At 43.0% G+C, this 24830-nt stretch overlaps 1 protein-coding gene across 1 annotated transcript in view; it reads right to left on the bottom strand.

Annotated features, from left to right (window-relative positions):
* Positions 1 to 22802, bottom strand: part of PDZRN4 (PDZ domain containing ring finger 4) — a 216035-nt gene extending 193233 nt beyond the window's left edge. The window contains exons 1-3 of the mRNA XM_083399508.1: positions 21461 to 22802; positions 16770 to 16856; positions 14145 to 14237 (exon numbers count right to left, since the gene is read on the bottom strand). Coding sequence (XP_083255634.1) covers positions 14145 to 14237; positions 16770 to 16856; positions 21461 to 22102 — 822 coding nt within the window. The 5' untranslated portion in view covers positions 22103 to 22802. The remainder of the gene's footprint in view (positions 1 to 14144; positions 14238 to 16769; positions 16857 to 21460) is intronic.
* Between the last annotated feature and the right edge of the window lie 2028 nt (positions 22803 to 24830).

Raw genomic sequence — 24830 nt, 5'->3', positions numbered from 1 at the left:
CTCTGAACTTGTTTCAGGGCATACCAATAGAAGTTTTTAATACTCGTGCATCAACTGGATAATCAGGAATATAGTACTAAATGTGGCTAGACTAGACCTATTCTTATTCATTTCATACAACGAGGCACTGTTTTAACTATTTCAAGCTCAAATACCATATTCTTCTGTGTATAAGACTATTTTTTCCCTAATTTTTTGAAGTTTAAAATAAGGGGTCATCTTACACACGGATAGTGCATAGTGCATTTTCTTAATTTTGGGTTTAAAAAATTAGGGGTTGTCTTATACATGGGGGCGTCTTATAAACAGAAAATACGGTAATTGCAATCTTCTGATTACACCATAGTCAGATTCTATTGAAATAAATCCTATTGAACTAAAAGTCTGCTTCCTGCTGCATATATTTCTAAAACTTAAGTGAAAGTTCTGCTGTGTTTACTTGCAAGTTTAGGATGGTATAATTTCATGGGACAGGTATTGCTGCCTTCCTGAGCAAGTCTGAAATTTCTCACTCCAACAAGCTGTCTTATACTGCCCTCTAATGGATCAATTACATAACTGCAATATGTGCACCTGTATTTGTAGTAAAATCATAGAATCATAGTTGTAGAGTTAAAAGAGACCACAAGGGCCATCTAGTCTAACCCCCTGCAATGCAGAATTTTTTTGCCCAACCCACAACCCTAAAATTAAGTGCGTCATGCTCTACCATGTGAGCTATGCTCTCCCATCTATGCACCTCAACTGGTAAAACAATTTGTACAAATACACTTTAAAAACTGTCCCTTCTAGCTTTTCTTCATATCAGATTAACGGTGCAGTCCTATGCAACATCTACTCTGTGTTCAACAGAATTTAGTTGCAGAGAAAACAGGGATGTTTGGTGACCTTAATGTACAAACAAATTATGCAGCTGCTTCAGCAGGTCAGCTTACCTTAAATGGTCAGGCAGCATTGAGGCCTGGCCATGGATCTGGTCAGTGATCCAGCAGCTGGCTAGGGAGGATTACAGGCCTGACTACTATGTTCTGAACAGAAAATATCCTTAAACTTTGAGAAAGTTAACAGATTGTCCATTTGCATCTGCAATCCTACACCCTACTCATCAGGAAGCAAGTCCCATTGAACTCAATTAGACTCGCTTCTGAGTAGGCATGTATAGAATTGTGTTGTTAATTTACATATTGCTGGACAGGTGGAAGAAATCTCTGATCTACCAGTATCTCCCTGACATATATGCACAGGATACCTCTCTCTTTCCCCTTCTCTCTGGACATGTTATGATTTTAGTGTATGAACTACATATAACTGCATTGCCTAACAAAACAGTACTATCTGAAGAACTTTATCTAAGAAGGACTGATGAAATGCAGTGAACTAACTTTTCAGACCTCTGTGAAAGTCAAAGTAAAGTTCCGTATACATTGGCAGAAAGCCTACATTCAAAATTGTGTCTTTCTTCACTTAATTCATCACCACCTGAGCATTCTTTTGTTTCGGCTCCCCTCATTATTTGAGGCCGCATACCCATCAACTCTTCTTCCATGTGTGGAACTTCATGCTTGTTTTCATTATTTTAAAGCTACTCTTTCCTTCAATAACCTTGCGACGTCCAACCTTATCTTTTTCAATCTTGCATGTATCCTAACACTAGGAAAGCAAGCGTGTGTGTTTTCCCCCCTGTGTGATATTTGCCGTAATGAAAAACAGTTGAGAGGTATGACTGGCAAGACTCCAGATTTATTATAATTGCATCTACAAATGTGAGGATCTACTAAAACGAAGCAGCTAGCTTCATAATAACTGGCATCTCTTCAGCTATCATAGAAAATAACAACTAACCAGCATCTTTCTTCATGGTAAACCAGTTAATATAGGCCATTTCCTACTTCACACTTGCTGCTTAAAAAACAACAGATCTCTACTGTTCAAATCTGCAAGGTCTTTCAACATATGGACTAGAGCCAAATTCCTGTGCAGTGTAAACTACAGATGACTATATGAATGTCCTGAGACAGTATATATATTTAAAGAATTACTTCCTCCTCTAGCAAACACACACTTTCCTCCTTCACTCTTGCTGCGTTTGGTTCAAATACAAATAAAAAAAATAGGATAAAGATTAATGTAAGCTACAGCTGCGCAATAATCTTTATTTAGGAAGATACCCAATGCTATAACTGTTGCTAATACAGAATGGGGAAAAGCAAAAATAAAATAGTAAAGCATGGAGCATTTAATTCCAGCACAAATCTGCAATCCAACAAAACCACTTGGACTGAACAAAAAAATGAGTTGTACATGCTTTCTATCCAAGACCTAGCCTCGGATCCTAAACTCACTCAAGCAGGACACTGTACTATTGAATTGGGTCATTCTGTAACTTCTTGCCCCAAATTAGGTCAATATGGAAAGGTTTTATTCAACCTTTTCACATGTTGGACTTCAGAGGTGTCTTATATAATTCCAGTCTCAGGATAAATAAACAATATCTACTATTATTTCTAAAGCAGGACTCCATTGCCTGCATGACTCTTATGAAAACAAAATGCCGCTTACAGAATCACAACTCTTGGAACACTTGAAAGATTCAGGCATAGACATAGACTGACTACATAGCCCCCAGATTAACACAATCTTGAAAGATCCCGTGGTGCATGGCATAGCAACTAGAGTCCTAAAACCTTATCAATAGCTAGCTGTAGCAAGTACCCAGAAAGGCAGGGTCACTGTGATATAGTTGCTACCAGGTGGTGCTGTGGTCTAAACCACTGAGTCTCTTGGGCTTGCAGATCAGAAGGTCGGCAGTTCGAATCCCCAAAACGGAGTGAGCTCCTGTTGCTCTGTCCCAGCTCCTGCCAAACTAGCAGTTCGAAAGCATGCCAGTGCAAGTAGATAAATAGGCACTACTATGGCAGGAAGGTAAACAGTGTTTCCGTGCACTCTGGTTTCTGTCACAGTGTTCCGTTACACCAGAAGCGGTTTGGTCATGCTGGCCACATGACCCAGAAAGCTGTCTGTGGACAAACACCGGCTCCCTTGGCTTGAAAATGAGAAGAGCGCTGCAATCCCATAGTCGCCTTTGACTGGACTCTCAGTGGCTTAAAAGTTGATTCACTTGCCCCTTCAAGTCAGTGTCTGCTAGCATTAAGAGAAATTCTTTGAAGGTGGCACACCGCTGGTTTTTAACCATGGTCCCACTAGCTCATACAGTAAGATTTGGCTCTGCCTTATGCTGGCGGGGTTGTAAGGTACAAGGAACATATTAGTGTTTGTGATCAGGGAGTAACTTATGTACACAAGTTCTCAAAGCAGGTTGTAATGGAGACTGGTATTATTGTTGGCAAACAAGTCACCTAGGATGCTAAGTTACGTATCTTATCCATCTCAATGGAGGAAATGCTGACCTTATTGTCAGAGCTGGAGTCTGATGCAGGTTAGCAAGAAAGGAAGCAAATCTCTGATGTCAGTGAAGTTAACTCTTTATTCAAGAAAACAAAATACAACTCAGCCTAATGGTCTCAGCAACCCTTCCCAGTATGATCAGTGGCGTAGCGTGGGGGGTGCAGGGGGGGCCAGCCGCACCGGGTGCAACATTGGGGGGGGGGGTGCGCTCGCACTCGCAGCTCTCTGCCCCTACTAAAACCACGGGTTAGGGGGCGCAAATTACTTGCCTTGCCCCGGGTGCTGACAACCCACGACTTGCCCCTATGGAGCAGTTTTTCCACACCAGAACCAAACTCTCATCAGTAGCATGTTTCAGAGCTTGGTTAAAGTCTGACATCCCCTCTCTGCTGCTGTTTCTCAGATGCCCATTATACCCCCCCCCCAACTTCCAGTTTTACTCCAGTTAGGAAAATTAGTTACAAGGGGGGGGGGAATGCATTGAAGATAGTTCTGATGCTTTAAACATTGAACCTGGAACCGGGAGCTATGTACCACACTGACCACAGCAAAAAAACAAGCAAGGAAACCCAACCAACACCACCAAAAAACCCCCCCATAAGTATCAGCTCTGTGAGACTCGTGAGATCAAGCGTACATCTTTTTTTTAAAAAAAGTATAACTTTACTTTCCTTGTCTAAGAAATAAAGCAGTGCCAAGTCCTCTTTGAAAATATATTACAAAGATGTGCATCTTAGCATAAGTTGAAGAGGTCAGGTTTACTGAAGCCTTTTGTTAACATGTTGGCAGCAAACTACTGCACCTGAGACATCTGAATAGAGTTTCAGTCATGTAAAAAAAGAGAGAGATGTAAATGGTACTGTATTACTACCATTTCTTTTCAGCTACAGCACACTCTTCTTTAAATTATACTTGTTTTAACAGAACTTACTTTAAACAACGTCCTGCATTCCATAATGCGACAGCTATGTAGAACCCAGTAAATTACTTCAGACACCTAATCTTGGTTACTTTTATTTTTGAAACTGGCCTAAAAAGCCTATGTCTCAATATGCAGCATCAAAGACCTTCACTAATTTGCAAAAACAGCCAACTGGTGTGTCCTATGGTCCTCAAGTGACGCAATTCAATCTCCCACACCAGAAGCTACATTAACAAATGGAAATGCCTTCTGTTCTTGCAGCAGGATCTTTGGATTCAAGCCCACATAGCCATATCAGAATGCATTTCTGGGAAAATAAAATAAAAAAAATTAGAAGGAAATTCATTATACCCAGCATTGAGAAAGTGGGTAAGATGTTTTTAATTCCTCTCTACTAGAATTCAAGGTCTCACAATGACATTGATTGGTGTTAGATTCAAGTTCCATGCCACAGGACTTCCCTTCATCTCCTGTCCCTACCCACCCCACTCCACCCCCAAGGGTCCACTAACCCCTGGAGCAGATTCTGAGGGTGTGTGGAGGGCTGCAGGGGAGACGTTCCCTTGTGCAAGTAGAAAGAAGTCTGGTGAGCAAGCAGAACAGCAGTATTAAATACAACCCTTATTCTTCACTCAGTGAACAAATACATGAAATTCTTTGCTACAGCATGCGGTCATGGCCAGTATCTTAAGCTTTAAAAGAGATTTATACATATATTTACTAACATTTCATATATATACATACACACACACACATATATACATATATATGAAATGTTAGTAAAAGTTATGTTTGTATGCAGCCTGCAACCAAGTAAGCAAAACGGAAAACAGTGCTGTGTTTAATCAGGAAACCACAAAGAACTTCATATTATTATTATGAGGCTTTGCAGAATGATCAACTTTATCTGTCGTGTATTAACAAGTGTCTACAACCTACAAGAATGTACCATGAAAGAGATACATGTCAGATTATGAATTGTTCAGAGTTCTCTATGTATCTTTAACTGAAGTTTAAATTGTAAACAAGCATCTAACTGCTGGCAAGGTGGCAGAAAATACATTTAAATCGGCAAAGGAATAGTGGGACTATTAGTACTAAGGATGCAAAACAAAGCATACACTGTAATTATTTTCTGCCCTGGTGCAATCCATTTTTATTGCCCTCTAATCCCACTTTCAAAATTGGGAAAGAAGTACGGCAAGGCTGTATATTGTCTCCCTGCTTAGTTAACTTATATGCAGAATTCATCATGCGAAAGGCTGGGCTGGATGAATCCCAAGCCGGAATTAAGATCGCCGGAAGAAATATCAACAACCTCAGATATGCAGATGACACAACCTTGATGGCAGAAAGTGAGGAGGAATTAAAGAACCTTTTAATGAGGGTGAAAGAGGAGTGTGCAAAATATGGTCTGAAGCTCAACATCAAAAAAACAAAGATCATGGCCACTGGTCCCATCACCTCCTGGCAAATAGAAGGGGAAGAATTGGAGGCAGTGAGAGATTTTACTTTCTTGGGCTCCATGATCACTGCAGATGGTGATAGCAGTCACAAAATTAAAAGACGCCTGCTCCTTGGGAGAAAGGCGATGGCAAACCTAGACAGTATCTTAAAAAGCAGAGACATCACCTTGCCAACAAAGGTCCGTATAGTTAAAGTCATGGTTTTCCCAGTAGTAATGTATGGAAGTGAGAGCTGGACCATAAAGAAGGCTGATCGCCGAAGAACTAATGCTTTTGAATTATGGTGCTGGAGGAGACTCTTGAGAGTCCCATGGACTGCAAGAAAATTAAATGCATCCATTCTTAAGGAAATTAGCCCTGGGTGCTCACTGGAAGGACAGATCGTGAAGCTGAGGCTCCAATACTTTGGCCACCTCATGAGAAGAGAAGACTCCCTGGAAAAGACCCTGATGTTGGGAAAGATGGAGGGCACAAGGAGAAGGGGACGACAGAGGACGAGATGGTTGGACAGTGTTCTTGAAGCGACAAACATGAGTCTGACCAAGCTGCGGGAGGCAGTGGAAGACAGGGGTGCCTGGCGTGCTCTGGTCCATGGGGTCATGAAGAGTCGGACACGACTAAACGACTAAACAACAACAATCCCACTTAATGCAAAAGATTGATATGGACTTGGAATGCAATTGGTCCTTCAACAAGGTACTAATAAAATATGGAAGCTGACGTAGCAAATTTAGCAGGTCATGTTGAGCTTATTTTTACCTTGAAGATATTCAAAGTCACAGATACCACCAATCTTACTACAGCCGATTCTGACATTGCACTGAAGTTGTTGCATATGCTGGAGCTGTGTGTACATCAACGCACACAATTTCCAGCACCAAGTAGACTGTATTAACATAATTTACAGCATTTCTATAGATCGCCTGTAACAAAAAGTTCTCAGGGCAGTTCACAACATAAAACAAGTTAAAAATGCAGCAACAAGAGGAATGAAAGAAAACAATGCAACATCCTAAGATCCTAAAAACTGGTAATAAACCAATAAAGGTAAAAATAAATGTAAGAGGCCTAGGAAAATAATGCCTTGTGAAAATGTCTTTTAAACAGGAGCCACCTGGCACACCTCACCTGATGGGTATACAGGCAGCAACTGATTTGCGTGGGAATAACGTTCTGAGGCACCACGTGCTTGTGTGAAATTGTCTATAATCAGAACACCCATTGCAAAAGTCTGCAAACACCCCTTTCTGCCCCCACCCCGTTCTGCCCCATTTTGTGACATTTTTTAGTCACTTCCAGGTTTGGTGTGATGTGTGCATGTGTGGTGACACACATATCGGATGTGCCTAAAATGGTCTCTGCCTGTATCTGAAGATTTCAAGGTCCAGGTAAGTATATGTGCCAGGAGGCGGTTTTTCAGGTACTATCTTAAGCTATACAAAGGGCATTTATAGTTTTCACTTTATCGAAGTGCATTTCACAAAAACTTTAACATTCTTAGGGAAGAACACATTTTCACACATGCTCTCTCAGTAGCCTTCATATACTCACAGCACATATTCAACTATAGTTGTTAATGTATACAAACTCACAAAAACATGCACTAGAGTATAGCCTACTGTGTAGACCACATTTTACTAAACACACACACCTCTAAGTCGACAAAAGAGAAAAACAATTTCATGATATCGTATTTTTCTCACAAGTATTTTGTCTTCTGTCTACGAGTCATTTTTGGCAGCTGCAAATGCCTCATTTTCTATTAAAAAAACTATGAAGTATTTCAGTGAAAACTAAATGTGAAGACATGTTAAGCATAGTAGTGATCATCATCAATAAACCGTGAAATGAGGAACTTAATGTACATATTGCTTAAGTGGGATGAAGGGACAGGGAGAAAATGAGAAATTCTCTGTCCTAATTAACATTCTAACTCAAAATCCATTCTTATTTTTAAGCCACACACACACACACAAAAACCTTTAAAAAATCCTATTTGAGTTCATTGCCTCTCCTTTGCTAACCTTTCAAGAAATTAACCAGAGCATACAGATGATGCCTTTCTGATCCAAACTGAGTTGTATCAGATATTGAAAATATGAAGGAAGGGAAAGATTTTTAAAATGTTCTGCAGTCAGTCAGTCTAACTATTGACCCAGAAATCTGGGATAGCTAATTAAAATTAACCTAGAGCATACAGGCACTGAGCTATGACTTTTCCTGCTGTATTGCCAGATCATTACTGTGACATGTGAATCGTAAGATGAATGCCTGCCACTGTTCAGCTGATTGAAAGAGGACTCAAAATGCCCTAGCTTTGCTCTCTGTTACAGGCAGATGAAGGAAAGGATGGTTAATCGCTTTTAATATTGCCCTTAGATGCAGAATTCAGCCTGTCTGGCACCATTCTTTGTAATTGCTGGGTCTATGCTAGTGCCTGGTCTCAGGACTTTCATTTTTCTTAAGAAATGTCAGAGCTTGTGCAGTCATTTTGGCAGATGGACGGCATCATTAACTGTGCTCTAATTAATTCATGGTAGAACAAATAATTTAACTAAAAGTAAAAATAAACCAGCACTCATTACATTTTAAGTCTGCTCAGACATTTAACCCCCATATCTCATAAAATGTAAAACCTATGTTGTTGGCATTATAAACTGCAGAACAAAAACAGAATGCTCCTAAAACAGTGTTACATGCTTTTCTTCTGCTTTTACTGCTTGTAGAACCCTGTAGACACCAACAAAGCACAATCGTTTTTATTTATTTCCTCTTTTGCTTAAAAATTTCAAATATAAATTGCCAAGGTGAATTAATTGGTCTGTTATTAAAAACAGAAAAACACGATGCCTGGGGTTAACTGGAATTCTAATCCAAAATACCTGCAGGATACCAGGTTGGAAAGACTGACCTATCCCTTTAAGCTCCCATCGTTCGGTCCCAGCTCCTGCCCACCTAGCAGTTTGAAAGCACCCTTAAGTGCAAGTAGATAAATAGGTACCGCTTTATAGCGGGAAGGTAAACGGCGTTTCCGTGTGCTGCTCTGGTGCCGGTTTGCCGGAGCAGCTTCGTCACGCTGGCCACGTGACCCGGAAGTGTCTGCGGACAGCGCTGGCTCCTGGCCTCTTAAGTGAGATGAGCGCACAACTCTAGAGTCTGTCAAGAGTGGCCCGTACGGGCAGGGGTACCTTTACCTTTACCTTTACCATATATATTTCACATTTATGCGAAGTTACGGAGAAACCAGTTGTGGGGGGGATCTGTAAAGAGACTACGATCAAGCCATCTAACCAGAAGATTTTAGAACTGACACTGTTGTATGTATAGCTTTTTGCATTTCATATTCAGTTTTTGCCACCTAGGGGGCAAATAAATTAACACTGAAATACATCTCCAAACATCACAGTTATAATACCGTACAGTCTACTGACAGCATCCTATGGGGGCAAAACCAAGTGCCAGGCAATTAAAAGTACAAAAGACAAGCAGATGACAAGAATTAAACTCATTAATTTCACACATAAAGCTCCAGTGAATGAAGTGTGAAAAAGCTTTTGACTTCTTGCCAATAAGAACATCAATTCCTCATTTTTCTTCTCTACAGAACTGCAGTTTCCACTCTCAGCAGGACTGGCATGGTATTTATCAGGGAGTATTTTACCAGGGAGAAAAGCTTGTACTTCGAGCCCTGGGGGAAACAAATTATTTCTAGTTTAAGGCACAGTTATATTTCATAATCATCTACTGTGTGATGAAACAACTGTCTCCTTACAGAGAAAACTGTATCAGATTACAGACAGTTCGACTTTATTTTTCACATTTTAATTATCTATCCAGAAAATTCAAAAATAGTTGTCATTGTCAAACAAGGCACATTCTATGGGTAATATCTGGACATTATTCAGTATTTAATATTGGACTCCCAGACATATGTTTAGTTTTAAATAAAAATAAACAACAAAATGTATTTATTTGCAAGCAGTTTGAAAAGAAAACTAAAAGGAATAAAAAGATAGCAGAAAATTAAACGTCAAGACAAATATCAGAAGTCCTGGGGTGAATTAAATGGCAGCAGCGTTCAATAGGGCTTACTCCCATGAATATAGGCTTGATAGGATTATAGTCAACAAGTCCTGGAAATAATAGTATAAAAAGGAAGACTGCTAAATCTAAACCCAACTGCTATGCAGCAAGCAGGAATAAAAAAAAGTCAGGGGATTGGATGGCTGGAGAGGAAGGCTATTCATGGCAAAAACTATCTAAGTTCTTTCTATCACTTCCTCGAGTTTAGAACGCGTACAGTGGTACCTCGGGTTACAGACACTTCAGGTTACAGACGCTTCAGTTTACAGACTTCACTAACCCAGAAATAGTACCTCGGGTTAAGAACTTTGCTTCAGGATGAGAATAGAAATCGCAGCATGGTGGCGGCATGGCAGCAGCGGGAGGCCCCATTAGCTAAAGTGGTACCTCAGGTTAAGAACAGTTTCAGGTTAAGAACGGACCTCCAGAACGAATTACAGTAAATTCTTAACCCGAGGTACCACTGTACAGTGAACCAAAGTGATGACGCAGACCAGCATATCATGAGTGGAAATCACATCATCATTATCATCCACCCAAGGACATGCAAAATGACAAAACAGGGATGGATAGACAGCAATGCTCTTGCTAGTTTCAGTGCTTCTCTGCTGCATTAAAAATATATGCACTGACCATTCTTCCTAAGCTACTTGTCAAAAAGCTATAGAACAGTGCAGTCACTTTAGAAGGTTTTCTCAATCTGCACTGTTGTATCTACTGCATTGTTGCATCTACAGCAATGAGGCCGGGGGGCGGGGGGCAGATTGGTTTCTTTCGAGCCTAACTGCCACACCGATGGGGTAGAAAGGGGGCACAGCACATGGAGAGAGTTACTCTTCCCTAGCTGCAACACACACAAACACAAACAGTACTGGTGAGGTTTTCACACACAGAGAGATTTCAAAAATCCTCATCTTGCCACTGAAAAACTATGAAAAATGATAATGTTCAGCATATACGTCCATTCCTGAACTCCACTGCTGTATCCCAAGTCAGCAATATTCAAAGGGGAAAAACTGAACACACTTCAAGAGCTGTCAACTTAATACGAAACATATCTATCAACTACTCTTAATGTATTTATTCTCCTTTGAATGTCTTTTTTTTTTTTAAGGTATATGCATGTAGCGATGCCGCAACCTAAGAATCATAAATAAATATAACATGGACCCAGATTTCACAGCAGAGCTGTGTTGACTGTGTTTTAACTCACTATGTTTAAAGGTTCAAAATATGCCCTTGGTCTCCATTGTTACACCATAATGTCTAATACATTGAACAGTTTCAGCATCGAAATGCTTCATGTTAACACATCACAGAAGCCCAGGATCATAATATCAAAGCAAGACCAGGACTGTGACTAAGTGAAGCCACCCAAAATGACTTGCATGAGTGAGCACTGTGGGCTGATTATGGAGGAAGCAATGCTAACCCAGTACGACAAAACACATGCCTACAAGCTTTCAAATTTTATTTTGAGACTGCCTCTGCCAATCAAAAAAGTAGTATGCAGCATATAGAAGATACTGACATAATTAAAAGCAGCAACCACAATGTGGCACTTGCAACAAGTTGCCCCATGTACAGAATCCAGCAACCCTTCACTGTTTAAAAGAATCATCCAAACAAATATAAATCTTACCAATCAGTGTCTTGGAAATTGCCACATCCACACTTGTTAACAGTTTTAAAACACTTGCTTATAGCAAATACAATGAATATTAATCATTATCAATTATCCCAAATTAAAAGATAAATTTGTTCCTAACCATTCATAGTGAAAGAAAAAAGAAAAGAAAAAACCCTTTCTTCTTCCTATTTACCTGGCAACCAGCATAATTCATTCAAAGAGTTCTCAGACTTCATATTACTAGCACACATTCAACCATAACATTTTAACATTGATTTGCTACATTATTTTCACTAGTACTCTAGTAAGCAAAGAAAGCAAATATTCCAAAATGGTTTAGACCTTCTAGGGGACAGTGGATATGATTTTCACAGCCCGACAGCTTCAAGGAAAAAGCATAAAGCAAAACCAGCCCCTGCATATGACATTTACTGACCTGACTAAGGCCTTTGACACTGTAAATCGTAATGCCCTGTGGACTGTCCTTCTGAAAATTGGCTGCCCAGATAAATTTGTGAACATCCTTTGGCTCCACCATGATAATACAACAGCAACAATCACAGATAATAATGGCTCTCAAAATGAACCATTCACAGTGGGATCAGGGGTAAAACAGGGTTGCCTTATTGCCCCAACTCTATTATTTTCATTGCCATGATCCTGTTGTTGTTGTTTAGTCGTTTATTCGTGTCCGACTCTTCATGGCCCCATGGACCAGAGCACGCCGGGCACTCCTATCTTCCACTACCTCCCGCAGTTTGGTCAGACTCATGTTTGTAGCCATGATCCTACACTTTGTCAAAGGGAAACTCCCCTCCGGAGTAGAAATCATATATCAAACAGATGGAAAGCTCTTTAAACTGAGCAGGCTAAAAGCTTGGCCTATCGCTCAACATCCCAAAAACCAAAGTGCTGCACCAACAAGCACAAAATAACCCCTCTGCAGTGCCACATATACAACTCAATGGTGTAACGTTGGAAAATGTCAGTCACTTCTCCAACCTGGGCAGTTATCTTTCCACAAGGGCAGACATTGATACTTTATACTTTATTGTCACTTGTACAACTTGTATACAGTGAGATTACACAAGCACCCCCCTCTCAGCTCTCTTAGTCTTAATTCCCCTCATTTACTGACGCACGCTCACCAAACCCGAAAGTCAGTTGCCCTGTTGTTATCTTTTCATTCAGCAGCCTAACAGCCCATGGATAGAAGCTGTTCTTTACCCTGTTGGTGCGACTAATCATGCTTCTATATCTTTTGCCAGAGGGCAGGAGATCAAGAAAGTGCCGGCCAGGGTGTGAATCATCCCTGAGAATTTTCCTCAGTCTCCTGAGGCAACGTTCTTCCGCAATGTCATCCAGTGGATTCACGGGACAGCCCATAATATCTTGTGCTGTATTTACCACCCTCTGTAGGCACTTCCTATCAGTTGATGTCAAACCAGCGTACCACACTGTGATGCAGTATGAAAGGACACTTTATATTGTGGACCGGTAGAAGGAGATCATCAAATGTTGATTGACATAGTTCTTTCGCAATACTCTGAGGAGATGGAGTCTCTGTTGGGCTTTCTTAACCACCTGGGTTGTATTGATTTTCCAAGTAAGGTCTTCACTGAGATAAACTCCTAGGAATTTAAAGGAAGAGACTCTCTCCACACAGCCCTCCCCGATGTACAGCGGGGCTAGTTCTCCTCTCTTCCTCTGAAAGTCCAACACCATTTCCTTTGTGTTGCTGATATTAAGGTGCAAGTTGTTCCCTAGGCACCATGTAGATATTTTTTGGACCTCCCCTCTATACGCTGATTTGTCTCCACCTGTTATTAAACCCATTATGGTGGTATCATAATGGTGCCGAAATCAAGCTTCACCTGAGCTCTGCGAGTACAGCTTTCTTCCGATTGAAGTGCAAAGTGTTTAAGGATAGGGACATTTGCAGGGAAACCAAAATGTTTGTTTACAAAGCTATTGTACTACCAACCTTACTGTATGCTTGTGAAACATGGACCACTTATAAATGCCATCTCCAACTCCTCAAAAGATTCCATCAACGATGTTTCCAAAAAGTTTTACACATCATTTGGGAAGACAGTCAAACTAATGTCAGTGTACTGAAAGAAGCAAAGATCACCAGTATCGAAGCAATGATTCTTCAACATCAACTTTGTTGGACTGGTCATGTTGTGCAGAAGTCTGATTATCGTCTTCCAAAGCAACTACTCTATTCTGAACTTTAAAATGGTAAGTGCAATGCTGATGGTCAACAAAAGAGGTTCAAAGACTCTCTCAAGGCAAATTTAAAAAAGGGTAGTATAAACACCGACAACTGGGAAACACTGGCCTGCGAGTGCTCCAATTGGAGAACAACCTTTACCAAAGGTGTCATGGGTTTTGAAGATACTCGAACTCAAGACGAAAGGGAGAAACATGCTAAGAGGAAGGCACACTTGGGAAACCCTCATCATGATCAGCTCCCACCCAGAAACCTACGTCCCCACTGTGGAAGGACATGTGGATCTAGATTTGGCCTCCACAGTCACTCACACACTCAGTTTTAAAATCGTGTTCATGGAAGACAATATTACTCGGCTGTGAGTGATCACCAAAGAAGAAGAAGAAGAAGAACTACTCTTACCTCTAGGATCCTGTCATTCATTTGCATACCATCTACTTGGTCAGCAGGCCCATTTTCCACAATTCTGGACACATAAATTCCTTCCTGATTGCCCTAGAGTTGAACATACACATTTTAAAAGGCATATTTTTATAAAACATTAAAAAACCTAAGGGGACAATTCTGTGGCAAGTTCTGACATCTTTGGTTCTCCCAGCATTAAGACCCCAATCCTACTTCAGCCAACTCAGCTCCCAAATAGGGTGTTCTGGAGCAAGAGCAGGAAGCGGGGACTTAAGTTGGATCCTAATTCTGTTCAGCTGTGTCATGTGACATGGTAAAAAGTGTAGTGTAAATCAAACTCTTTTTTGTAGGCTTGTTTTCCCTCTGACCTGCTTGGGCCAGCTCAGCTGGCAGCCTAGATACTGAATGAGAGTTGTATCTGGTGCAACTCCACACCAGTTAATGCTAAATTCTTGACTACAGGATTGCTCCATAAATCCTGCAAATATCCAGATGAGATATACCAGTTTTTTTCAAACACCACCACACAGAAGAGCTGTGAATCAAACTGACAGCCCTTGCCAACTTTTTTACGTGGTTGCACAAAGGAATCCATTTCAGATTCAATGTTCAGATCTTAGTTTAGCTATTTGAAGCAGGCCACACTTTACAACAGACATTGACCAGTAAGAATCTTTAAGAGGAAACAGCTTTAAAATAAAAGGCATTGTTTTTCTTGAGGGGTGTCACTTGTCAAAATGTCTCTGCTTGTATTACCCTTGAAAATAAACATTAGTTGAACATTTAGGGGCATACAGTTGTTTTTATTCAAAGGAGACTGGAATCACTAAACCTCAGAGGATGAGGCCAGATACAAATCAATATCCTTATCTGCATACATTTCTGAGTGCCGCTTTTGTATTGCTTTAATTTGTCACCAGACAGCCGCATGGTCACATAACTGTTTCACACATAGGCCTGGCCATGCATTATTCTGCAGTCAAGAGAATAATGGCAGAAGGGCACTTGCTTAAGTATATAAGCAATGCTCAAGGATGGTTTTGACCATCACTGAGAGATTTAAGTCCTACACACACCCAAATGGAAAAATGCAACAGTAGGATATGGAAGAACAGTGTGCTTTGGGAGGAAGGGGAAACAGACAAACCATGGACCTGTGGCTTCCTAATCTCTGGGAGAGTGATAGACTTGTGGCAATTATACTTTACAGAGTTGTGCGGAGGTTGCCCTGGGCCGTTTGACCCTTTTTAACGGTTCTCTTTTCTCCTAGAAAAACCACACAATGCTTGCTTTTAAAGTTTAAAAATAACTTATGACTTTTACCAGTGGCGTAGCGTGGGGGGTGCAGGGGGGGCCGGCCGCACCGGGCGCAACATCGGGGGGGACACGCTCGCACTCGCAGCTCTCTGCCCCTACCTGGCTCACTCACTCTCTCTCACTGCAGTGCTGGCTGTGCGAATCCGATCCGAGCCGCCAGGTCGCCGCCCACTGTGGAGGGGAGGGTGCCAGGCGTGCGGTGCGGAGCGGAGAGAGAGCGAGGGACTATCTGGGGGAGGGACAGTGCAGCGGGGGGGGGGGGGCGCAAATTACTTGCCTTGCCCCAGGTGCTGACAACCCATGCTACGCCACTGACTTTTACTTACTGTTACTTGCTCTTGTGAGATTGAATATACAAGAGAGGCAGGTGTTACTTATGTTACTGGAACATATTTCCATGAATTTGTATCTGAGATTGACTGATATTTACAGATTGGCTGTGAGGCAGGTAGCAGCATGACACAACACACTTGCTGCTCTCACAGTCAGTTAAAACACATGAGCAGTTGATAACTGAAGTAACTGGGGGGAGGGGAATTGCCTCAGTATGCATATGACATCACAAGATTCTAAACAACAGCACAACTGAAAAAAAACCTACCTCACTGCATAGATGACATCACAAGATTATATGCTAGAGGATTAACCCTTTGCACAGTAGTTTAGATGCACCATTCCTACAAGACTGAACATCCAAATATGGGTCCAGCAGTTCGACCTACTGTCATTCCAGTCTGTTAGGTAAAGGTAAAGGTTAAGGACCCCTGGACGGTTAAGTCCAATCAGGCCTTAACTTTTCACTTTCAGGCCAAGGGAGTCAGCATTTGTCCACAGACAGCTTTCCAGGTCAGGTGGCCAGCATGACTAAACCGCTTCTGGTGCAACAGAACACCGTGACGGAAACCAAAGCGTATGGAAATGCCATTTACCTTTCTGCCACAGTGGTACCTATTTATCTACTTGGACTGGCATGCCTTCAAATTGCTAGGTTGGCAGAAGCTGGGACCGAACAATGGGAGCTCACCCCGTCACACAGATTTGAACCACCAACCTTCTGATCGGCAAGTCCAAGAGGCTCAGTGGTTTAGACCACAGAACGACCCGCATCCCTTCTAGTCCATTACACCCTTCCCAACATTCTTTTAACTTGCCACCATGCATAATAAGCACAATTCTCATTTAAAATTTACAGTGTGCCTAGCAATTTATTTTCATTCATATATATATATATATATATATATATATATATATATATATGAATGAATATATATATATATATGGCACTGAATCATTCTTTCTGTTTACCTGGTTAGCTTGTCCTCCAACAATATTAAATCCCAGGGTATTGTTTTCTCTGTGTAGCATGATGGTTAAGATCTTAGACTCTCTTTCCTAGAAAGAAAGACAAAAAAAGACTTATAAAACCTACTTAACAATATCCTACTGTGGCTTTATAAATCAAACCATTTAAAACCTCACTTGAGATCTCCAGGAGATCCTATTTTGAGAAGTGAGTCTTTCAAATTTATTCCACATGATGGATATTCTGTAGGTCAAACGTGTGTACCAGCTCAATCTCTCCCGCGTGGTTTTTCTACGTGCCAATATCTGGAACTTTGGCAACAGCCTGGAGACAAAACACCACAGTGTCCAATCTCCATGGTGAAACTACATTTACATTACACAAAACATCTCATTGCAGGGAGCAGTTGAGAAAACAGACCTCATACAGAACAACATTTTGAAGTCAGTTATGTTCAGTACTAGGATAGTCAGTGAAAAAGTACTTCTGAATGAAATACAGGTACTATACTAATGAGATAAGTGATTAGTAAGTAATTCAGTGCAATTGTTTTGTCATTATCACTTAAGATATCGGCTCCATATTCATTAGCAGTCAAATAAGTATGAATGGTTTTAAGCGCAGAGAACTATTACAATGTTCAGAATTTTTATGGCTATTACATGCTATTTTAAACATGGTGAGCGATGGGGAAAATCTCTTTGAAATACATGGTTCTGGATTCAAGTAGGTCTGACGCAGTAGAAATATATATTTTAAAAATTAAAAAATTGTCCAGTAGCACCTTAGAGACCAACTAAGTTTGTTCTTGGTATGTGCTTTTGTGTGCATGCACACTTCTTCAGATACAATTTTTAATATTTTTTATATATACTTCTACTGTGTCAGACAAACACAGCTACCTACCTGAATCTAGAACCATGGAAGGCACCATACTGAGCCACATGAAATGGAAGTCCATCAACCGTATCTGAAAAAGTGTGCATGCACACGGAAGCTCATACCAAGAACAAACTTAGTTGGTCTCTAAGGTGCTACAATTTTTTTTAAAAAAAATAATACATGATTATGCCAATTTTGTAGTTCAGTACCAGCATAACTTCTGTTCACTCAGTTTCAACAATCTTTGGGCTGTTGTATGCCAAAACAGCACAGTACTATATATATATGTGAGGCACTTATAAACAAATGGTTTAAACTGATAATCGATACAGATGATGATAATAATAACAACACACATTTGTACAGTGGTGTTTTCATTGCATACTTTCTTTACTTGGTTTAGCTGTTTTAATTTACATTACACCTCAGGAGCCCCTTTATGGCAAAAAATGCACATAAGAAGTGCTAAAATAAAAACAAATTTATTTTAGAAACAACAACACAGAACACTGTGTTATTGATTGAATGAGTAGTTTCTCTGAGGATCATAGTTTCCAGGAACACAAGAATCAGCCTTTTCTGTGGTGGCTCCCCATTTGTGGAATGCTCTGTGCATTCCTCTTCTTCTAGGCCTTTGGCTAATTAAATCATCTATGGTTTTCTAAACTTGGGGAATATTGTTTTTGTTTGTTACTATGGCTCTGAGTGTGTGTGTGTGTGTGTGTGTGTGTGCGCACACGCATCCTGTGACCCTCAGATGAAGGGCGGTATAGAAATCTAATTAATAAATACATATTTCAGTAATTATATATTGTAAAGAAGCTGCAGTGACAGTTGTGTTATTAAGTCAGAGAATTACAACATCTAACAACCCTATGGTATCATAAAGGTCAATGAATAATGCTAGTTCTGAAAAGAGCAAAGCGGTTCAAATCATTCCTGCTGGTTGTTGCGTCCCAAAAGTAAGCAGCATTGCACAAAACTCGTGAGTGGAGCTTAAATCACCACTCAGCAGCAAATAACATTTTCAGGAGTCCCTAAGGACCTTCCAAACTTGAAGATAAATGAAGAATGAAGACACGAGAAATTAAATCAAGGGCTGTCATGCACAACAAGCCTGTGTAAAGTCGTCTTAATCCGCTTGTTTATTTAATCAAAAGCAAATTATTCAATGCAGAAATCATGCTCTCAGGCTTAACAAAAAGGGCGATGATATCCAATCTGTGCCTCCGGAGAAGATTTTGAGGGGAGGGGCAGCACAGAGGCCTGTAGAGGCAAAGGAGAATCATTTTAGAATGACATCTTCCTCTTTCCACTGATAGATGCCTTCCATCAGAGGAGGAGATCACCTTTAGATTGTACAACTAAAGTAATAGAGAACCTGGAAGCAAGGCACGTTGAACTGTGTAATATGCAAAGTATCAGGCTACTAGAAGTGCAACAATAAACTGCTGTTTGTTGAACCAAAAGCCACCTGTCATTCTCCAGCTCTTAAATAGCATACATAGCAACAGTTTAGCAGAGTGGCTGGGACAACCCAGCCAGATGGGTGGGGTATAAATAAATTATTATTATTATTATTGTTATTATTATTATTATTATTATTATTAGCAACTCTGGGTAGCATTCAACAAAGTTTTACTCAGGGCAGACACACTGAAATTGATAAATATGACCAAGTTACTAAATAACATCCAAAGAAACCAAACTAATTAGTATCCCAATGAAAACAATTAGTATCCCAATGAAAACAGCAAGTGACAGCAGAGCTCCATGAATCTGATTCTATTCCCTGTGCCTTTGCTTGTGCAGGAAAATGCTGTTGCACAGCTGCACAGTTGAGATCTGTCTATTGCAGAATCAAGAACTCAGCAGAAATCAAAACGAAATGTCCTTCATTTCACAAGTCTCACAACAACTCAGCTTAAGAGGTACCACTGCCACTGGTTGTACCTCCTGGAAACAAGGCTCACGGCATACAATCAGGCTAAGAAGACCCTCTGGGGGGAAAGGGGGTGGGCTGGTACAGGCATTGCCTTTGTTCAGAGTCTCTGATCTGTATATAAAATGTGTTCCAAGCCAGAAGTATTCCTCTTAGCTTTTTCCAAAAAGCACCCCTAGTTTCAAGATGCTAGCAGTCCATGCTTTTTGTGATGGTACTGACACCTCTATTTTTTTCTGCCCATGCCTATTATAAACTAGCACCCATGTCACTGTTATCAAGATCCAGCACATTATATTATATTATTATTATTATTATTATTATTATTATTATACCAAAAAAGCACTGCTGAGACCCAAACTGAACCACCAATTTATGGGACAAAGATTAGCAATGCTGCGAAAAAGCAACACAAGGAAAGCAATTTACCCAGCAGTAGTTTCAAAGAAAAAGGTTTGATTTTTTTAAAAAAACCAAGACTACAGCACCCAGCATCTGTTGCAATACCAGCTCCAAACGACTAAGAAAGAGTGCATCTCTGATTATTTCCAGGATGGGTTCCTCTAACACTCAGCAAAGTAATCAAAGTCAATTTCTTCCACAATTCTTATACTGTCTTGAGTTGGGGGCATTTTCAACACTCACCTTCCGAAATTATATCAAGACTCCAGCCTTCCAACAAGTGACATTTTATGAACCAGGTACATACCTGGCACTGAGATTAGAGAAAGATCATCATCATAAACTCAGATGCACCACTTTGCAAACCTCAGGCACTGATAGCAAGTTCTGGAGCCAAGCCTTGCAAGCCCCTGTTCAGGATTAAACCCTGCAGCAACAAGGCTTAGGCCTGTTGGGTGGCAAGCTCTCCTCTTTATGAATGCTGCACCTGCTGGCCTTCAGGTGACAGGGAGGGAGTAAAAACCTCAAACCAGATCCCCCTTATAAAACAAATTAAGCACCACCAGTTATTGAGGAGCAAGCTGAGAAGGGGCTGACAAGAGTTACTTCACCAAGGTGAGCTGCTGAGGAACAGGGCAGACCTGCAGGTCACCTCATAGGATTGCAGAGCTGGAAGGGACCACAAGGATCATCTAGTCCAACCCCCTGTAATGCAGAAATCTTTTGCCCAACATGGGGCTTGAATCCATCACCCTGAGACATAGGAGCCAACTCCAATAAGTTGAGCCCCCCAAGTTGATGGGCACTGACCTTCAAATGGCGTGGGTGCACCCCATTATGTGATCGATAAGGCAGGGGACCCCATATTTTATTCAACTTGGCACCCTTGCCCCAAGATCACGAGTCAGGCTCTACCAAGCGAGCCATCTTCTTCCTCAAAGAGCTTTAGTGGATGGGACAAAAATAGTCATCCATCTTCCCACAACAGCCACCTTGGCAGCCCAGCCAGCTATTTCCAAGAAGCCCGAACACAAGCTGAGTAGGAAGGCGACAGTCCTACCCTGCCATTGCCCCCTATCCTGGTTCCGAGCTTTCAGAGATCCACTGCCTCTGAATACGAAGGCGTCCTTTCGCCGCCACAGCCAAGACCAATCCTCCCCCGACCCGTCTCACCTGCGAACCTCCCCGCGTCAGCAAAACTGATGCAGCCGCTGAGTGTCGACTCCACCTGGCGCTTGGCAGAAGTCACAGCGCCCAGGACGGTCCGCTACAGCCTCCCCCAACCTGGCGCCCTCGGGGGGCTGCAACCTCCACCATCCCAGCGCGCCATTCATTGTCAGAGATGGTGGGACCCGCCTGATAGGAAGGAAGGAAGGAAAGAAAGTCGACCCCTAAAGGGCCCTTTGCTCCGCCAGGAGCGCACAGCCTAACCCCCCTCCCCTTCCAACAAACAGCGCCCCTGCTCACCTCGGGGCCGTCGTGGCTGCCGCTGAGGTGACGGACGTACTGGCTGAACTTCTGCTTGTACCGGAGCGCCGCCAGCTGCACGTCGCTCTGCAGCGCCGCCAGCTGGCCGAGCAGCGCCGACTCGCTCTCGCGCCGCTGCTGCTGCAGCCCGGCGCCGCCAGACCTCGCGCGCAAAGCGCTGCTACTGCTGCGGCTCGCGCTGCCCTCGTCGCCGGCGCCAAAACCTTCCTCCTCGTCGTCGTCGTCCTCTTGCTGCTGCTGCCGCTCTTGAGGTCCTTCGCCGCCGCCGCCGCCGCGCATGTGCAGCGCCTCGCGACGGCGGCACCTGCCCGGCGCGTAGGCGCAGCCCTCGACGTGCGCCGCCGGCTGGTGGAGCGGCACGCGCCGTCGGCAGCCGCGCGCCCGGTAGTCGCACTGGGCGGCCAGGCGCAGCACGAGGCTCCTCAGCGGCGCTACCCGGTGCAACTCCGGGCGGGAGATGGGCCGGCAGCGCAAGGGGCACAGCCGACGCCGCGCCGCCCAGGGCAGCAGGCAGCCGGCGCAGAAGACGTGCCCGCACGGCGTCGACAGCGGCTCCTCCAGCACCAGGCCGCACAGCCGGCACTGCAGCGCCTGCTCCACCGGGTCCGCGTCCAGACCCATGGCGGGAAACCCTCAGCGGCCGGTCTCTCGCTGCTGCTGCTGGCGGCGCTTGCGAGCCTGGGGTGAAGGCGGAGGAGCCGAGCGGAGAGGGGCTGGCGGGCGAAGCGGAGCGAGGAAGGGAGAGAGGTCGCCGGTCGGAGTTTTGGTTTGAAGTTTGCAGCTGCTCGCCAGAGCTTCGGCGGCGGCCGTATTCTGCCGAATAGGCGCTCCCTCGCAATGGCTCTGCTCTTTCTCCCCTGTCATCACCTCCACCCTTCCGTTGCTGCTGCCGCTGGGGAGGAGGGGGAGGAGGCTGGCTCGCCCCGCTTTCGAGAGATGACAGACCAGCCCTCTTGTTTACATCCCACAAGCTCCAGAAATGAAGGCAGACGCCTCCCTGCCGGCAGAGCATGTCCCTATCGTAAGGATAGAGATGGAAGAGGATGCACCTTGAATGACTGATTGCATCAGGTTCTCCGGCCAGCTGATTTCTATGGCAAGGTTTGCTTTGCCATCAGAATCGCCACCCATGCCCTGCCTGGCTCCAAAGAGTTTGCAGGCGCTTCCGAGTATCTCTCCTCCCCAATTCTAACAGGAGTCCCCTGTGCTGCATTGGCAAAGGCTTTCGAAACTGCTTTGAAGGAAGAGCTTCAGTGCTTACTTTCAGACAGGCCACTCGTTTCTTATGTATGCTATGCATAGTGAGTGATAAGGGCGGGTGGCGCTGTGGGTTAAACCACAGAGCCTAGGACTTGCCGATCAGAAGGTCGGTGGTTCAAATCCGCGCAGCGGGGTCAGCTCCCGTTGCTCGGTCCCTGCTCCTGCCCACCTGGCAGTTCGAAAGCACGTCAAAGTGCAAGTAGATAAATAGGTACCGCTCTGGTGGGAAGGTAAACGGCGTTTCCGTGCGCTGCTCTGGTTCGCCAGAAGCGGCTTAGTCATGCTGGCCACATGACCCGGAAGCTGTATGCTGGCTCCCTCGGCCAGTAAAGCAAGATTTTACCTTTACCTTTTACCTTTTAAGCCATTTCTAAACCCGCCCTGCTTGGAGTGTGCTCTGTCACATCATTAATAAAATCATGTTTTCCTCTGGGCTTCCAGGCTGGGGTTGGCCACAGTACCACTGAGCACATGCAGAATTCCTTACCTGCCCTGCTAGATAAGCACCAGGGATTAACAGAGGGCTTCCAGATCAGAAGCCAGAGGGTTAGGCAAAAAAAACCCCATCATTATAGTAACAGATGAAGGCTGGTCAGACTACCCCATCTTTTTGTGGTTTTGGTTTGGATGATTTATTTGTTTTTAGCAAGTATTTGTCTCCCCCGCTTTGAGATAATCTGGCTGGGCTTTTTCCCCTGCCTGATCTCTTGTTTGTACAGTTTTCCAGCTGCACTTGGGACAGGAAACCAATTTGCTGAAAGGCTGAGGTTGGGAGCTTGTGTGGGCAGCACATCCTGATTGGAAAAGAGAGTGAGAGAGGAAGGGAAGGGCTGATCTCTTTGCAACAGGAACCTGTGCCGCCTTCCATGCCGCTTTCTTCTGCTGGCCTGCTCCAGCAAAGCACACACCCTTCATTAGCAGGGTAGGACTTCTCTTTAAAGCCCACACGTGTACACTTATGTAAAGGCAATAGCCTGAAAACACACTGGGTTATTTAAGGCTGCATTGTGAAACTGGAACTAAAAACACAAAACTCCTGCCATCTTGTCCTCTGCCTCTGTGTTTCTCCTTTGGCTTGCTTTTCCCCTTTAGGGGGAATATAATTAGGCAAGGTGTGATTTGAGCAAGAACCCGTGGCTCACCAAAGCATCATCCTAGAAGTTTATTGCAAGCATCAGCGCTTAGGCTGTATGTTGAGCAATAGAGAATAGCTTGCCTATGATGATGCACAGACCACATTCCTCTCTCTCTCTCTCTCTCTCTCTCTCTCTCTCACACACACACACACACACAAACACCAAGAAAAGCTTGCTTGACAGAAGACAGGATGCTCACACTGGGCTGAGCCTTGGTGCCTCTCCCTTTAGAACATTTATTTATTTATTGAATTTATATCCCGCCCTATACCCAGAGGTCTCAGGGTGGCTCACAGAATAAACCCAGAACACAAAACCTCAAAACATGGGGTAGCCACCTTCTAAAGCAGGGGAGTGAGGGTAGTCAAGGCTGTGCCCTCCAGATGTTATTGGACTATATTGCCAATGACACCATGTTGGCTACCCCTGCTTCAGAAATTAAGAACAAGGATTATTGGGCCTTGTTTTTATATGACTGCTCCTCAGTCCCAAAGAATTTCTCTCTCTCTCTCTCTTTTTCTCTATGTGTGTGTGTGTGTCTGTGTGTGCACATGTTTGTTTTAATTTATGATCTGACAAAACTTAAAGGATATAGAAAAAATGCAGATATCATGCTAAAACAATGCACTGATTTGCAGCTCTGCATAAAAGGAAGGGGGAGCAAAAGAACGCCAAGTTTTCAAACACGTTATTTCGCAGAATCTAAATCATAATTACAAGCATAACAGGAGTCATAAGCAATAAAGACAACGACAAAAAGTACACAAACTGAACAATTTCCACATAAATAATAAAATATAAAATCAATATACAAAGAATTAATATTGATAACGTCAGTATTCCCTACCACCAACACAACCCACTAAACATTACTCCAGCCCAAGAGTCTGTTCAGCAACCTCAGCTTTTGTAGCTGAAGTCAAGTCAGGACACCCAAAGGACAACTGCTCCTT

This window comes from Podarcis tiliguerta (assembly GCF_965153285.1).
Source record: "Podarcis tiliguerta genome assembly, chromosome: 10".
Classification (NCBI taxonomy): domain Eukaryota; kingdom Metazoa; phylum Chordata; class Lepidosauria; order Squamata; family Lacertidae; genus Podarcis; species Podarcis tiliguerta.
Note: the sequence above shows the minus strand (reverse complement) of the source record. Positions and strands in the feature narration are given on the sequence as shown.